Source organism: Hypomesus nipponensis, chromosome 27, assembly GCF_054491055.1.
Source record: "Hypomesus nipponensis isolate SF chromosome 27, ASM5449105v1, whole genome shotgun sequence".
NCBI lineage: Eukaryota > Metazoa > Chordata > Actinopteri > Osmeriformes > Osmeridae > Hypomesus > Hypomesus nipponensis.
The window spans coordinates 9815095-9831700 of record NC_140387.1 but is presented as its reverse complement, the minus strand read 5'-3'; the positions used below and the strand labels follow the sequence as shown (position 1 = coordinate 9831700).

The 16606-nt window shown below is 39.9% G+C and overlaps 1 protein-coding gene and 1 long non-coding RNA gene across 7 annotated transcripts in view; one reads left to right on the top strand and one right to left on the bottom strand.

The window, feature by feature from the left end:
- ctif (CBP80/20-dependent translation initiation factor) overlaps window positions 1–16606 on the top strand; it is a 170792-nt gene that overhangs the window by 50230 nt on the left and 103956 nt on the right. For all 6 annotated transcript variants that reach the window (XM_084693260.1, XM_084693259.1, XM_084693258.1 and 3 more), the window contains one exon: window positions 12745–12873. In XM_084693260.1, the coding sequence (XP_084549386.1) occupies window positions 12745–12873 (129 nt within the window). The remainder of the gene's footprint in view (window positions 1–12744; window positions 12874–16606) is intronic.
- Window positions 1354–3827, bottom strand: LOC146220776 (uncharacterized). The gene is made up of 5 exons (XR_014750833.1): window positions 2466–3827; window positions 2284–2354; window positions 1837–2025; window positions 1641–1743; window positions 1354–1450 (listed from the first exon to the last, which is right to left on the bottom strand). It is a non-coding gene; the product is annotated as an uncharacterized LOC146220776 (long non-coding RNA).

The following is a 16606-nucleotide window of genomic DNA, read 5'->3' as shown; positions in this document are numbered from 1 at the left end:
GAGCGTCTGCTAAATGACTAAATGTAAATGTTTATATAAATAAAAGTTGTTATTTTGGTCTAGTTTAGTGGCTGCTGGCAACTGAGAAATCTAAATTGCTATCATTTACTAGACATCATTAAGTTGATAAACTTTTTTTTTGTCAACTTGAGTTTTGTCAACTCCCACAGATGTCAGCTCTGTCAGAAATGTTGTCTGATGGTGTTGACATGTAAGCTACCTGCCATCAGGTACTCTTTGTTTTAAGTTTGATACCCTTTTCCTTGATACTCTCTCCCTTTGCCAAGTCAAAACTAGTTAAATATCTTTAATCTGTTGGATTCTTGATTAGTTTGTCAACACCATGAATTTGGTGTCAACACCGTCAATTTTGTGTCAATACTCCAAGATGGAGGTTTTTCATTTTTATTAAAAAATGTATGTTTATTTTGTTCAATTGAGTGCGTTCATACATCAAAACACCAACTTATATACACGCATCAGTGTCTTGTGTGCACAAAACCACTGATTTGTATATATTAAAAATGAAAAAATTTGTAAACTAAATGAAGGTAATTTAAGATGGCTAATTCCAAAACTATGTAAAATAATATTAAAAGTGTATACAATGCAATTTATCACTTAACCTTGCTCAGGCACACCATTACTACACACTTTGAGACTTTACAGTGTTGTTGAATTGATCAAACACAAAAAAATAAAATAAATCATGTGTCAGATGGAGTTGACAAATTACAAATCAAGTTACTCAGTGAGTAAATGTACATTCTTATAAAAAGTGGTTAAATAAAAAACCTGTTCCTTTTCATTGTATGATAGGTGAAACCCGTGTTTATGAAGATATCCAATTCGAATAAATGTAGTATAGATTTTTTGTTTGTCACTTTTCAAAAGTACTTTCCCAGCTAACACAGTTACCTTGCCGCAACGTCACTCGTTGAGCCAACATACGTTGCCGCGACGTTGCGGGACCGTGCATCTGTGGGGCGCCAGTAGGTTGCCGCAACGTCATCCTGTGACGTTGCCAGTCCGTAACCGCAACCTCCTAGCAACTAACTTTCTGAGGTTGCCAGTCCGTAACCGCGACGTCGTCACAACGTTATTTTCCGACGTTGCCAGTCCGTAACCGCGACCTCCTAGCAACTTAATTTCCGACGTTGCCAGTCCGTAACTGCGACCTTAATTACTAACCTATATTTCTCAATTCTATTGCTTATATTTGGGTGGTTCATATGCAGACCTCATTTGCCCCAAATGCTACTTGTTTGTATAATAGACTACATAGCCAACTTCAGGAGGACTATGTTTGTGTGGTGTGTAGCCTAACTCAAACTAATCATAAACAAGGCAGGATTTCCATGTAACATTCAGTCATTTTATTTCAAACAAAGTGCCAAACAGTGAATGAACATCTTCTGCCAGTCCCCGCTACAGGTCCTGTCTGTTGGCCCTGACAATGAAGCACAAAATAAGTTGGTGTCCTATCAACATAATTGCACGTATGAAAGGGGCTATACAAGTCATTAAAAAATCACATCTAGAATAATATACATCATCAAAAAATATTATGGGATTCTAGTTTTTGGTCACATAGCCATGTGAAAGGTTGGATTGGGAAGCTGCAATCATCATTCATTCACCTGGCTTGTTTTGAATGGGCTGCTGGGGCGTGTTTGAATGTCTACGCTGTGAGGAGCTCCACAGCCTTCTCTCCTAGTCCCGTCTTCCACTTCATCACAGCATCTGCAATTAGAAGTCATTAACTTATTGTTAGCACCAATTTGAACGTTGAACGCTGCGTGTAAGCCATAGTTCACAGCATCTCAAAACACCTACCACACTTTCGGAACTCCAGCACCTTAAGGCGCTCCTCAAGGTCTTGGAGTTCAGCCTGTGTTTGGGCCACCTGTAGGTCCATCACTGGCACCTCTTCAGCGTGTTTGCCCTGTCGTCGCCTGAATAGGAGAGGCTCTCGCTGGTTCTCCTCCAATGTCTCCATCTTCTGGAACATAACCTGTAATGTGTCTGTCAGTAAAGACAAGTAAAACAAGTTTGCAAGAGTTGACATGATTGGCATACACTGTGGTTCTTCTAGATTAGCTGTAACATTGATGTAAATAGCACATGTTACCTTGAATGGTTGTATACAAAGCATTAGTAAGACAACATTTGTTGTTTTGACAAATATGTATCCCCCTGCCACGACCAGAACAACTTAAGTATGCCGCACAATGAGTTGGCAATGCTATTGAGAAGCTTTGAGTGTCTTATATTTGCACTTGCCTGGCTGCCAGCAGTTTTCCTGGACCCCATATGGATTCTCCTCCACCAGACCAGAGTTGACACCTAGGGGTCTGGTGATGCAAAAGTTTTCGGTCATGCTTTTGCTTCAAAACATAGCCTTTAGGGTTGCCATGGTTCATACAATTATTGTCACTGTTAAAAACGGTCATTCATTACTTTACCATAATTTCCCTGGGACACAGTGCTAGGCCGTGTGATGGTGGTAGGATACTCTGTACAGAAATGAAAGTGGAATGTAGTTTAAGTACATATTATTAGCATTTTGATACAAATATAAAAGGACATGTGTGATCGTTCGAAAGCAGGGCCCCACAGCGTAGCGTCACACGTGTGTGATTCTGAACATTAAAACCGACTTTTTTCCGATAGACAAACAATGTGACAAACGCTATGGCTTCAAAATGTACAATTAGTAGGCTAACAAGTAACACTAGCAGGTAGGAGCATTGCTACGAGTATTATGCTGGGTTGCTAGGTAACGGGAGCTAATTAAAGCTACCTAGCTGCCGTTTAGGAAAAAACTCAATGTGGAAGCGTCGGAAATATTTAGAACTCACGCATCTTAAGCTTAAAACGAATACACTTATCCAAAAACAGATGTCATGTACAAATTGAAGAATTAGTGACATGATACTTTTATAGACGCCATTGCTGTGCATTGCCATGACCGACTGATCAAAATGTGACCAGCCACGCGCTAGCTCCACAGCCTTTGAAAATCCAGGTCTAAATAAACTATTTTCGGACAAGGTTTTTTCAAACAGTTCTGAACGTTTATTTTCACTGATTCTTTTGTGGGTGATTTGTGAGACGCTAAACTTTGTATGCATTTTCAGTATCTAAACATAACTTTATGGAGGGTTTAGTCTTACCTCAGTACATTATACTAGCTTTACTACTAGTAGGCCAAGCTAGCGAAATCCTAACGTAAACAATGTGAATCTGAAACAGATAACCAGGCTAAATAGCCTAAATTTCAAACCTATACGTCATAGTAGTGATGTTACGCTCGATACCGTGCTCACGAAGCGGTATCGACCTTTCGAAACAATTTGTACCGATACAAACGTGTCGAGCGTGGCTTCAAATGGGCAAAAACCACGTGATCAGAGTCAAAGTGTCGAAGTGACGTCCGAAGCATCGGACGTCACACGAGCAGCTGAGACAAACGGCGTTTTATTCAAACGCTTAAGGTGCCAGTATGGTACTCCGACTCCGTTACGGATGGGCGGGCCGCCGGATAGGACGGATTAATTAGCATTTCTGTTGCCTTTATGGTTCTCCGAAGGCTGGGGGTGCTGAAAACAATTCACCGCCAGAACAGTAGGTGGAGAAGCGTTTTTTTGTCGAAAACACGTTGCTTTGTTGCGTCTTTGTAAGTTAGAAATCGTCGTTGTTTATCTCCCACTTCTCATCACACGTGTGACACTCTTACCAGCTGTCACTAGTCAGACGATGAGTGCAGCAGGTGCAGTCACATAATATTATATTAAAGACAAACTCAAGGCCCGCCGCGTCATTTTATGTGGCCCGCGGAAGATTAATGGGCTATTGAAATAAGTCTACGCTGCTTTACAGCGTGCATTGACCATAAACGACATCTCTCACCATGCATTTCAATTGTGTTACGGCAAAGTGACGACATCCCGCCTCTAGAAAGCAGTGTGTGCACATCAGTGTTAAACGCAAAGTTTAACTGGGTGAAGGCGAGCATGGTTTGAATGACAGCACTCCAATGCAGCCGGTTCTGCGAACGTACCCCATGTGCATTTTCAGCCAAGGTCCTCGGGCATTCAACCCGAGTTGGTATCGCTCTCGAACTTGGTTAGAGTACTCAGCCAAGCTAGCATGTTTCTGCTTCCCTTATCGACAATTTGGAGCCAGCAATGATGAAGACATCACCTTCATTAGACAAGGTTTTACCTATTGGAAAACGGCAATGTTTATTTTACATAAAGCTCAAAAAGCTATTCTGCGTTCAGGAAGGGCAAAACAAGTTTTACTCTTGCGCTATGCGCGCTTGCATTTTGTCACCAAACACTGAGAAAAATTTGCAAATGTATCCTCCAAGAAAAACAGCAGCTTGTCCAAGAATTAAAAGGCGGACTTAAATTGCAGCATAATATGCCCTATGTTCACAAAAGCTACAACAAAAACACCATGTTTTTACATCGTTACTGACGTTACATCGTAGTTACAACTGGCCCTTTGACGGCAAACATGCTGATGTGGCCCTCGGTGAAAATGGGTTTGACACCCCTGCGATATAGACAAGGCTCTGGTTTTGTGAATTCATTTCTCCACCAAGTGTATAATCCAATGTGAAAAATGATAAACAAAAAGACTGATATAATTGGAAACAAAAAGATCCATACAAACTGTATGTAGGCTACAGTCAAAACTACGATGTACTACTCTAGGTCACTAAACTGTGGCAGTCAGTGCACAGACAACAAACTCACGTTTCTGAATTCGCTAGAGTAGAGCATAAACTAGCTCACAATAAAATTTCTCTCCAAGAAGTTCTCATCACAGACGTCTTTCAAAAAGACGACCTTAGAGTAAACGCCTTTCTGTCAAAGTCGGAAATGATGTCATTTGGAAATGATGTCGTAGCGGACCAATCACGGCCAAGGGGTATCCGTCGCGTACAGCACGGCACGACGGATCGACAGGAATTTAAACGGTGCACGGGAAAGGTCTCCGTCGGCCCCGCAGACGACGGAGAGGGCGTTTCAGGGCGTTCCAACTATGCGTAGGCCCTTCCCATGTGTCCGTAATCGTATAGTACGGAGTAGCATATAATGGCCTTTACAAGACATCAGACATCACTAATATTCGTAGGTTATAAAGAGGAGACAGGCCTATTTAAGGACACTACATTCATTGACAGAACCAGAGATGCAGATAGATTGCCAGAGCTAGATAGACAGAGCTAGATACAGATATGAGATAGTAGGTGTACACAAGCACATAGCCTACATCTTTCTCTAGTTTTACCAGCCTTCAAATGTGGCCATCCCTTTCCCGGTTGCAAAAGCATGTTCCAAAACCTTAACCGCTAGCTTACATTATCATCTAGTAATATATTATTTTACCATATACTTCTACTAAAATAGGGTGAGGGGATGCGATCTCACTACATTTGAGTAAGGGGGTGGGCTCTTACCACGAGGACATACTCAGTTGAAGAATACGTGTAATTAATGTTATAAGAACCCAAAAATAAATATCATAAACGTGAAGTAGCAAAGACGTTACGTTGTTTATAAGACAACAATATATATGATAACATATTTTTGACACTTGCAAATCAAAACATTTGTCACATAACCTTTATTTATCAAGTTGTCAATGACGATTATGAGACTGACGTCTCGAGGACTTGACGTCACTTGATTCCTTCCATCGCTCGATACAGTCGCCATACCATAAACTGTCAAGCAGATGTCCCTATGGAGAAGACGTATCGAACGCTTCGAAAAAGCGATACTTTTTCGAGACAATTGTGTCAAATAGCTCGTTGCTTCGAAAAGCTTTGTTTCCCCCATAACTACGTAATAGCATGCTCCATCCGATTTCAGAAAATATGTTTATATATTTAAATCTATTTCTGTAAAGAAACTCACCTTTGAAGTAGCTAATTTCCGGTTGAAAATCCATGCGTTCAGTTGCCAACTCTTTTCTGAAATCCCAATTTCAGAGATGCGTTGAAATGGGCATGCGCAAAGTTGTTGCTCAGGGGCAGACTGAGCAAACCTAGGTTTCCTAAGGAAGAATTGTAATATTCTGTGATGACATGTCTTTGGAAATGAAACTTGAGAATCACTTGCCTTTTGGTCACATTTAACATTTTTGTATTACAAAATTATTGCAGCTCAGATTTGCATTGTGCGTCATACAGCTTTGGTGTGCTGGACAAAGAATGTTTGCTTAATCATGTTACACATCACACATTGATTGCTTTTGTACATGTAAAGAATAAAATACTTACATTTTAATAAAGGCCTAAGGTTAAGAATATAAGAATTATATTCAAAATTCAGTCTTTTATTTATTAAAGCTATGCTCCTGCATATGAGAAAATTGATGACCATGCTGGGGCTGAGCTGCACATGAATTACATACATTGTCTACATTTATACGTGCTGGGAGCAACATTTAATATTGTGTGATTGAAATTCATGTAGACTATGGCTACATTACAAAAGTGTCAGAACTGAGAGCAATCCAGTGTGATCTCTCCATGATAAACCACTGCACTCGAGATCCGTTGTCCTGCGACCAAAGAGCGACTTAACGGCAACTTAACCCATGGTACCAAAATGAATGTATCCAACTGACCAAGGTACGACGTCACGGCAACGTTGTCCACGGGACTAAAAAATTACGTAACCAGCCGACCAAGATACAATGTTGTGGCAACGTTGCCCACGGACCTAAAAATGACGTTACCAGCCGACCAAGGTACGACGTCGCGGCAACGTTGTCCATGGGACCAAAAATAACGTAACCAGCCGACCAAGGTACGACGCCGCGGCAACGTTGTCCATGGGACCAAAAAATAACGTAACCAGCCGACCAAGGTACGACGTCGCGTTGTTGGGTGTATCTTCTGAAACTATTTTCAGATTTGGATATATGACACATCATTTGAAACATTACAATCTGAACTTTCATAATCTGTTAAACAAATTAGAAATGACCTTGGCAGCCGATAACGGAGCCTTTTCACCAGATCTTGTCACATTTTAGGATTGTTGAAGACTTCTTTAACACTAGAAGCGCTGAGCCATTTCCCGCTACTTATAGCGCTGTTAGGGGTCAAATTGACCTATGCGTCTACAGACAGGGGTATTGTTACGGTCATGTGATGATTACTAGATGGCGCTTGTTGCACGGAGCAAAGGCAGTCTTAAAATGAACGTGCCTTCGTCAATCTTTCATTTATTTCCGTGATTATTTCATTAGAGTGTTTGTTGTCTAGCCCTTCAATCATTCAGCAAAATGTAGTTTATTGGCTAAAGAATGTCAAACACGTTGTGGATTAGGCTAGACTGCAGTTGCACTTGATCTTAGCCTGTTGATGCTTAGCCTATTAAATTTAACAACTTTCGGAATTACAAGACACAATGGATAATATGTCCCAAATAATATAAAACTGGTTGAGAATGTGTATTTTGGTTTTATGTAGGCTATTACATTACTGTAACATTGGTAAGGACTGTAAGGGCAGTAGCGCATGTAAAACGAAAGGGTAACACTTTAGAATAATGGTCAGTTGTTAATGAATAGCTATGCAGGAAGTAATAGGTAGTTCTACATTAACACTGAAGTTAATACTGTTAACTAATACGGAACCAAGATTAACTAAGCAGTAAGTAATAGCGAATTTAGTACAAAGGTAGTTCCTTGGTAGGTATTTGATTATTACTAAATAAATATATCTTCATTGAGAACTACTTGTGAACTATGACCAATTAAGAAAGAATAACCAATGAATTACTAATCACAAAATTCATGTCTAAAAAGTGAACAATTGTTATTTTTTTTACTCTTAACATGGTCATAACATTTCAAAAGCTTGTGCCTGAAATGAGTTCTTTGTGGAAACCAGTTTATGAATATTAACGTTATAACACGCCCCTGTATGATTATGGGACACGTCCCCCCCCAATATTTGATCATACTGTATGATTATGGGACACGTCCTCCCCAATATTTGATCATAGGCCTACTGTATGATTATGCGGGCAATATCGATGTGTCTGCTATTAGGTCTTTCTGCATCTCAGAAAATATCAAATAGGTATCGGTAAATACCGAAACCTATTTGTCCTGAATCCACGTCATGTTTTCCCTAAACCTTTACTGGTGCAATGTCAATGAGGGAGTTAGGAGCGCGAAATTCTTTGGCAGTGGCACATTTTTATTGATGGTAAATATCCAGTATTTGGCTAACAGACGACAACAATGACTAGGTGAATTTCACAAGAATTTTGAATTGCAAAATTATACAGTTTGTATGAGGGACTTTTTACAAGCTAGCCGACAGCTATAGCCTGGCTTTACAGCTAGCAACAACAGTTAGCTAGCTTAGCGTTTTGGGCCATGTTCCTGTTCTCTGAATTGGGTTATTTAGCAAGTTATTTGACAGTCCTGCCATTTTTTCTTTCTTCCTTCATCATTTTTATTCCTTTGGAACTGCGTTGTTGTTGTATTTCGCAGTAGTGGCCAATGCTAGACTCGCTACTTATTTAGCCATTATGTTTGACTCAGTTTATCATCACAGTTTGTTGAGTGTGTTGAATGTTTCATTCCAAAATACAGATTTTTTTGTTTAAATGCTAGGTTTCATCATTGTGCCAAACAAAGAATGTTTAATTCAGACATATTTTACTAAATGCTTGATTTTTGCATTATGTAGGGTTTTCTTTTATGATTTCATGGAAATCATCCAGTGCATATAATTTTAAAAAATGTTATCCAATCACTGCAGTTGTTTTATGTTGTAGATCTAGTGAGGTGACATGTTTTTCACTTTGAAATAATGGTCCAGATTACAGTTACTGAGGGATGACAAGGTAACGCTTCAATAATTAGTGAGGAGTTGGCATGTTTGTCACTTTAAAATAATGGTCCACATCACAAGTAGTTCCTGCAGGATAACAAGGTAACGCTTGATTAATTAGTGAGGAGTTAACATGTTTTTCACTTTAAAATAATGGTCCACATCACAAGTAGTTCCTGCAGGATGACAAGGTATCACTTGAGTAATTAGTGAGGAGTTATACTGGTTTTCACAAGTAATAGGCCTATAATAAGTCTAATTTTAAATTTGACACATACGGTACATACATACATTTCTGTGAGGCACTAGTGATATTCTAACAAACATTGTAATTGGAAGATTTGGTTTTGTGCTTATCGGAACATTAATGCAAGATGCAAATTGTTTTTGACAAGAGAACATTAAAGTTTATATTCATATCCTGAAGAAGTCCTCCTCAGGCGGCTACTATAACATAAAGGTAGGTCTTTGAACTGACACTCAAGAGCTCATAATAGTAAACTAATCCAAAACATGTGTCAGCATCACTTCCTATTAACAATTTTAAACAAATTATCATTATTTGTATTATACCATGTTTCAGTTTGAAAAAAACAGAGAACATACGTCCATCCTTTGGTAAGAGTAGTCAAAATCTCAACCTGTAGTTAACGTATTTGGGGGGATATAATATTCATAAACTGGTTTCCACAAAGAACCCATTTGAGGCACAAGCTTCTGAAAAGTTTTGACCATGTTCAGAGTAAAACAACCAAATTGTTCACTTTTAGACATGTTACTTTTGTGATTAATAATTAATTGGTTATTCTTTCTTAATTGGTCATAGTTCACAAGTAGTTCTCAAGAGCAGCGGTCCCCAACCCCCGGGCCGCGGACCTTACCGGTCCGTGGGTCATTTGGTACCGGTCCGCAGAGAAAGAATAAATAATTACATTATTTCAGTTTTATAAAAAATAAAAATAAATGTATTTTTCATGCACCTTAAATATTTGTTTTTGTGTTGCGTCTTATTTTGAAGGCATGTTTAAATATTACCATAGCGACCAGAGAGTGTTTGGGGCAGAGCGGGGCAGAGCCGCAGAGACATGGACATAATAAGGGCAGAAAGGATTCATGTTATGTTGTTGGCACGATGTTACGAGGCCGCTGCTAATAAAGTTGCATAAGAGTACACAGTGGATTCACGTTTATTATTGTATTTAGAAAATGCCACCGTTTGTATGCCGGTCGTATCATTTTATTTTATGTATTTATGCGCCACGCCTTAAAGGCCGGTCCGTGAAAATATTTCAACATTAAACCGGTCCGTGGCGCAAAAAAGGTTGGGGACCGCTGCTCAAGAGGATACATGTATTTAGTAATAACCAAATACCTACCAACAGGGCCGGATGCAGCCTGCTTTGACTGGGGGGGCAGTGAACATTTCTGGGGGGGGCATTATGATCACGGAAGGGGGTCGTATAATTCTTTATATAACCATTATTTTCTTATTTGAGTCTACTTAACAATCCGAGTGTTAATCAGGCGCGGAGCCAGACGTTAAACACATTCGGGGTATAACCCAAACCCATGACATATCCTCGGTTCAATCTGATTCTGGACAGGATCCTTCACAGTGCGAGCAAAACATTTTGGGCATTCATTTGAGCGCAAAATAGTTTTTTGAGCTCTATGTAAAATAAACCGCTGCTGTTTTCCAATTGGTAAAAACTTTGTCTATGAAAGTGATGTTTTTATAATTTCTGGCTCCAAATTGTCGACAGGGGAAGCAGAAACATGCATGTAGCTTGACCGAGTATTCTAACCAAGTTTAAGAGCGATGCCTAGGACCTTGGATGAAAATGCGCGTGGGGTATGTTTGCAGAACAGGCCGCATTGGATTCAAACCATGCTCGCCTTCACCCAGCAGCGGTAACGTTGGTACCGAAAGACAGGGAAGTGATTCCACTTGGACCAGCACGCTCTGCCTGCTCTGGAGTATGAGTTTAATATCCCTTGTCGCTGGGGCAGTAGTAGATGGTTTGGGATCAGAAATCGATGCATGATAAAAGGTTTTTCTTTGAAGGTACAAACACGCACGCAAGAATCGATGGCTAACGAAGCTAAAAGAAGCGACCACTGATAACGTCCTTAATCCGTGTATCTCAAATAAAGATTACAACTGAAACAGAAGTATGAAATTCCAGGGTCTAACATTAAACACCAATGCTACACTTTACTATTCGTCAAAAGCCCTCCACAAAAGAACGATAAACAATAACTTCGAGAACAAGTGAGTGGCAAGAGGTTCGAGATTGATTTAACTTTTATCGGTAAACGTGGATGCGGAGCTCTAACATACGTTGCCCATTATATCCCAGACAATCACTGGTAAAAAAAAAAAGAAGCATATTACTGAAAGCACTAACAGACTTTTTCATAGCTTTAACATGTAACCATTTTGGCTGAAGTCAGAAGGAGCTTGGGGGGGGGCGCGACAGAAATCTGGGGGGGAACAGCCCACCCCAGCCCCCCCCTGGATCCGGCCCCGCCTACCAAGGAACTACCTTTGTTGTAAATTAGCTATTACTTACTGTTTAGTTAATCTTAGTTCCATATTAGTTAATAGTATTAAATTCGGTGTTAATGTAGAACTACCTATTACTTCCTGCATTGCTACTTGTTAACAACGGACCATTATTCTAAAGTGTTACCAACGAAAGTTGCATTTGATAAATCAAGTAGGCGGCCTATATACTACAACTAGCCTGACAGATAATTTAGTTTAGTTTGGTTTCCTTTACATCTACAGACTAATTAGAATAAATAGGCTAATCTTAGGTACTGCATTGTGCACATGATTTCTTTTTTTTGTTAAGCTAGTAACCCATGGATGCATCTTCCAGGCTGTTTGAAAGATACAATCCCATCCACCCTCATGATCGATCGCGTAGTGAATCACTGCATTAGGTCTCAACAGTTCCTTTCATTGGTGTAGCTTACTCAAAACCAGTTACCCAACATTCCAAGCGTTCCATTCTGATAGGCAGACTTACAGCTCAAGAATACGTGTCATTGATATAAACACACAAGCCACAGTCCAACGTATTGTTCAGGGAGCAAACATTTGAGAGCAGGATAAACGAGAGCAAGCAGAGATCGTTCTAGCTTAGAAGTTCCAAACATACACTTCCCTCCTTTTTTGCAATACTTGGACCGTGGCTTGTCAATAAATAAAGAACAATAACTGGTTTGCCAGGATAACTGGATCTATCAGACCATTGAATGTTTGAAATGGTTTCAATAGCTCCTTTTATCGACCAACTGATCGAAAACTATAGTTTGAGTATCCAATAATTCGCCTTTCATATGTAGATTGTCAATTTTATTTTGTGATTTTATTGGCTATCTATTGATTTGTTTGACCCATGTTTGAATCCATGCAAAAATGCTTTTATTAGTTACGTTTATCTGCTTTACACATGCACACTTGGCTATTTAAGAGACTATTTAAGAGTAAACAGGAGTGATATACCCTTCATTTAGCTTTTCCTGGTGTGACTTACAAAATCTTAAAATACTGGGTAATAAAACACACATATCTAGGAAAAGTCAAGAAAGCAGGGTCCTGGAGTTTGAGTGACAAAGTTTTTTACTTCTCTTCACGGGTCAAAATGACCCTTCTGCGCTTCTAGTGTTAAATATCTTGAGGTCTGTTCTTGGGCTTAACTTGCTACGACGGCCTGCCCTGTAAGCACTCTATAAGGGGCTGATGGGATATTCCCCTTTCACCTGCTCTAGGGTACGCAGCCAGACAAACACGCACCTCTCTCCATCTGTCTCTTTCTCCACTAATCCCTCGCTCCATCCTTCTTTCCATCCCCCTCTAGGATGAGTGGGAGCACAGCAGCAATGGCAGCACAGGCTCCAGGCCCAGCTCAGGGTCCAGACCGGGTTCTGGCTCCAGGTCCAGCAGCAGAGGGTGCAACAATCAGTTCAGAGGACCAATAAAACTGCAGGTAAAGAACTTGTATACCTGTGTGCAGTGTTGGGGGAAGTTACTAAAAAAAGTTATATATTAGTTATAATTTATTATTGTTCTGTAATAGTAGTGTGATTAAGTTACATTATTACTTACTGTACAAAGTTATATTAACTACTTACTAACCGAGAGTGAGATCATGCCGGGAAATATCAAACTGCGGCTGGAACGTATGGATACGGCAATGCCGAGCTTTGATATTTCCCGACATGACCAAACGGTCGAGGTTAGTAAGTAGTTTATTATATGGCATTTTTAGCTTCTTTTCATTTTGTAAACGAAAATAAATGGTATCTCTAGGCTAATTGTAGCTGGCTCTCAAGTCTGTTTCATGTGTTGCCTAGCAACTCATTACTTTTGATAGAAAGCGGACAACTTGGTTCTGCTAAAATGGCTTTAATTTCAACACAAAATAACGACACAAGTGATTCAAAGAGTCTAGTCTTCATCCTCAATTTTGATGACAAATCTTTTCAGCATCATCTGGATAGTAAAACTCAGCAGCTGACTCGTCGCTCATTTTGAAGCTGACGTCAGAGGGCAATACGGATCAGAAAGCTCGTACCGTCGTTGACGTATAATAAGATTACTTATTATATTACTTTTACTATTACTTTTAATAGTAGCGAGTTGTGGAAACGGGTCGCCATCTCTTTACGGTCCGGGCCTGGCCGCGGACCGGAAACGCTGCCCCCTCCTCCCCCAGTGACTGCGCACTAAATTCTAACAAATATATTTTTTAGACTGCTACACATGCCATACATCATTGGAAAGCTACAATTCTTCTGATTGTACTTATATAAACCATTTCAAAATTAAGTTGCTGCAGCAAGTATAACTAACGTCTTTGCCCGGTCACCAATAGGTAAACTAAGCAAAAGCAAACAATTCTACTCGCCCTAAAAGTGGTCAAGGCATGCAAAACATCCCAACAAAAATGGACTGGATACATTCCCAAAGGTTCAAACTGTCTAACCATGTCAAGCAGTTTGTCCAAAACAATGTATTACTTCCTGCAAGAATTGTCATTCAGAGGGCATGATAAGGGGGTAGATTCAGACAATAGGGGTAATTACAGGGAGCTGGCAGGAGTGATGGCACGGTATGACCATGTGCTGAAAGAACAAATGCAACGTTCATCATTTTTCACAGGCATGTCCAAAACGATAGAGTAATTTGATTTCCGCAATATCCAGCACTATTCATAAAGTCCTAACAAATGATTTGGATAAGGCGCCCTTCTTCTCGTGGCAATTGGATGAAACAACGGACATAAACTGCCATTGTCAGCGCTCTGTGATAATGCAATTCGTGGATGATCAGGGCAGAATACAGGAACGTTTCATGGGCTTTTTCGACGTATCCGAAGGGAGGGATGCACTCCTTATTGTTGGAATGCTGCTTCAGCATTCCAAGTATTGTTCTTTGAATCTTTCGCTCTGTTCGAAAACTTCGACAGCTGTCTTAATCCTTGATGTCTTACTAGACAGGTGTCTAACGAGACAGCTCTCTTCGGGGTAAGGTATCTTAAAAACCGTTGTTTTCGAACAGCCTATTAAGACAGAATGTACGTCATCGCGCTGCGTGTACTTATGTGCTCGCGCTAGCGCGCTTTGTCAAACGGCAGTCAATTGCATTGAGTTTGTCACACTAAGTCAAGTTAAGCTGTATTTAAACTTTAACATTTGGTTTGTATTTCACTCATTTGATAGGATTATGATAAAACGCAGCAACTAGCTAATGTCTGCACTGCACAGCGATGCTAGCTACTGTACGTTATCGAAAAGTCGGAGCAAATTTACAAATTAGGAGTGTCATCAATAAAATAAGTACATTTTCAGCAACTACACTGCCCACTTCTCGATACATTTTTATTCAGATGCTGATTTACAAGTACCATTTAGCTGAAATATGAATTGTAAAAACGTAGAGCAATGGCGGTCAAAGGATTCTGTTTAACTTGTTGCTCATGGTAACCCCGCGCACAGAGTTATGGGTAATACGTGCCGCCATTAAGACAGCAAGGCAGCTCATATGCTCTCTTAAAAAATGACTTATGTGACGTATTTCAAGGTATCTTATTAGACAGGAAGAGAAGATTTAAGACATTTCGAACAGACCTCGCTGTCTTAAAAGGAAGGAAGGAAGGACGCATTTTAAGAGTTTTCGAACAGAGCTATAATTCAACTTATTATTATTGTTGGAATGCTGCCTCAGCATTCCAAGTATTGTTCTTTGAATCTTTATTCAGCAGCTTCTTCTTCTTCTATTTCTTCCATGACACCTTTCAGCGCCTTCAAATCTTCAGCTATTAAAACCGTTCAACTATCAAAATATTCTGCAGTTTCATGCCATGGGTGCTATGACTTTTCAGCTTTGTACCTCTTATGTTTGAATTAATATAAATCAATATTCATAATATTTTTAACATGGGTTTCCAATGGAGTTTTCTTTCAAATCCTCTCAAACTTCTTGAAACTTTTTCAACTTCCAAATCCTTCTTCCTCAATCTTTCAGCTAGAGCCACCATTTAAACTTTAAAACGTTGACAAAATGATAAACTAATTTTAAATAATTCAGCTTTTTGATATCTATTCAACTTTTGTCAATATCACTGATTATGTTTCATGACTTTTTCAAACCGTTTCTGAGATTTACATGGGTGTGTACGAGAAAGCCTGGAGTGCAGACTGAATCGCTTAGAGTTGAGGGGAGCTTCGGATGTCGTTGAAAACATATTTCTAGTTTGCCAGCATTGCCACAATTTTCGCTCCTCATGCTTCGTTTCTGGATCAATAGATAGCTAATGTTGTGCTGGTCGTAGACAGTTGTCTGTGGAATCCAAAAGACTTACACATTTGTTCAGAGCCCCACGAAAGCGAGACAAAGTCCAACTCTCGCCCCATAGAGTCCAATGCAAATCTGGTGACAAATTTGTCAGAAAAGGCAAAAACAACCAGATTTAGAAACTACCGGTAGAGTCGTATTTCTGACCGCACCGACATAAATCTCTGGTTTCGGCAGAGTCTTGGGTCACAGAAAATATCTTAATTTTTTGGATTGGACGTATAGTTTTGCGTCTCGGCTAACTTGTTTGAGGTGGGATTCTAGCTAAATTTCTGGTATTCTCTGCCCTCAGCGCATTAGCAGCCAGAGCTGCACCATCACCGTGGCAACCACACAAACACGCGCCAGTCTCTTACACAGGTGATGCGATTACTTTTTTTATTTTTTTATTAATCGTTGTATGGTCCATGGACAAAACGTGCACTATCATCCTTCTGCAACAGTGTCGCCGTGTCTTCCTGTATCAGCCCTACTGCTGTATTTTTCATTCAAGCTGCTGTTTGTTTCATTCAATCAAAACATTGAATCCTGCTAAGAAAGACAAGTAAACACACTCAATGATAGGCTACATCTGCTACTCATATTACTATCCCGACTATAATTTCAGCTGTTAAAACTCTAATATTCTTGTTACAACTTGGAAGCCTACTTCTTCTGTTTAACAGTTCAACTTTCAGCTTCTCCCGCATTGTAGGCTATTTAAGCTCTTAGCTTTGTTGATGCAGTTCAGCTACCACACTGCCTCTTGAAATTAAGCTATTTCTTCGATTGCTTCACAACGTTCAAACGTATTCTCCCGCATTGTATTTAAGCACTGAGCTTTGTTAGATGATGCAGTTCAAGCTTCCACACTCCCTCTTTTG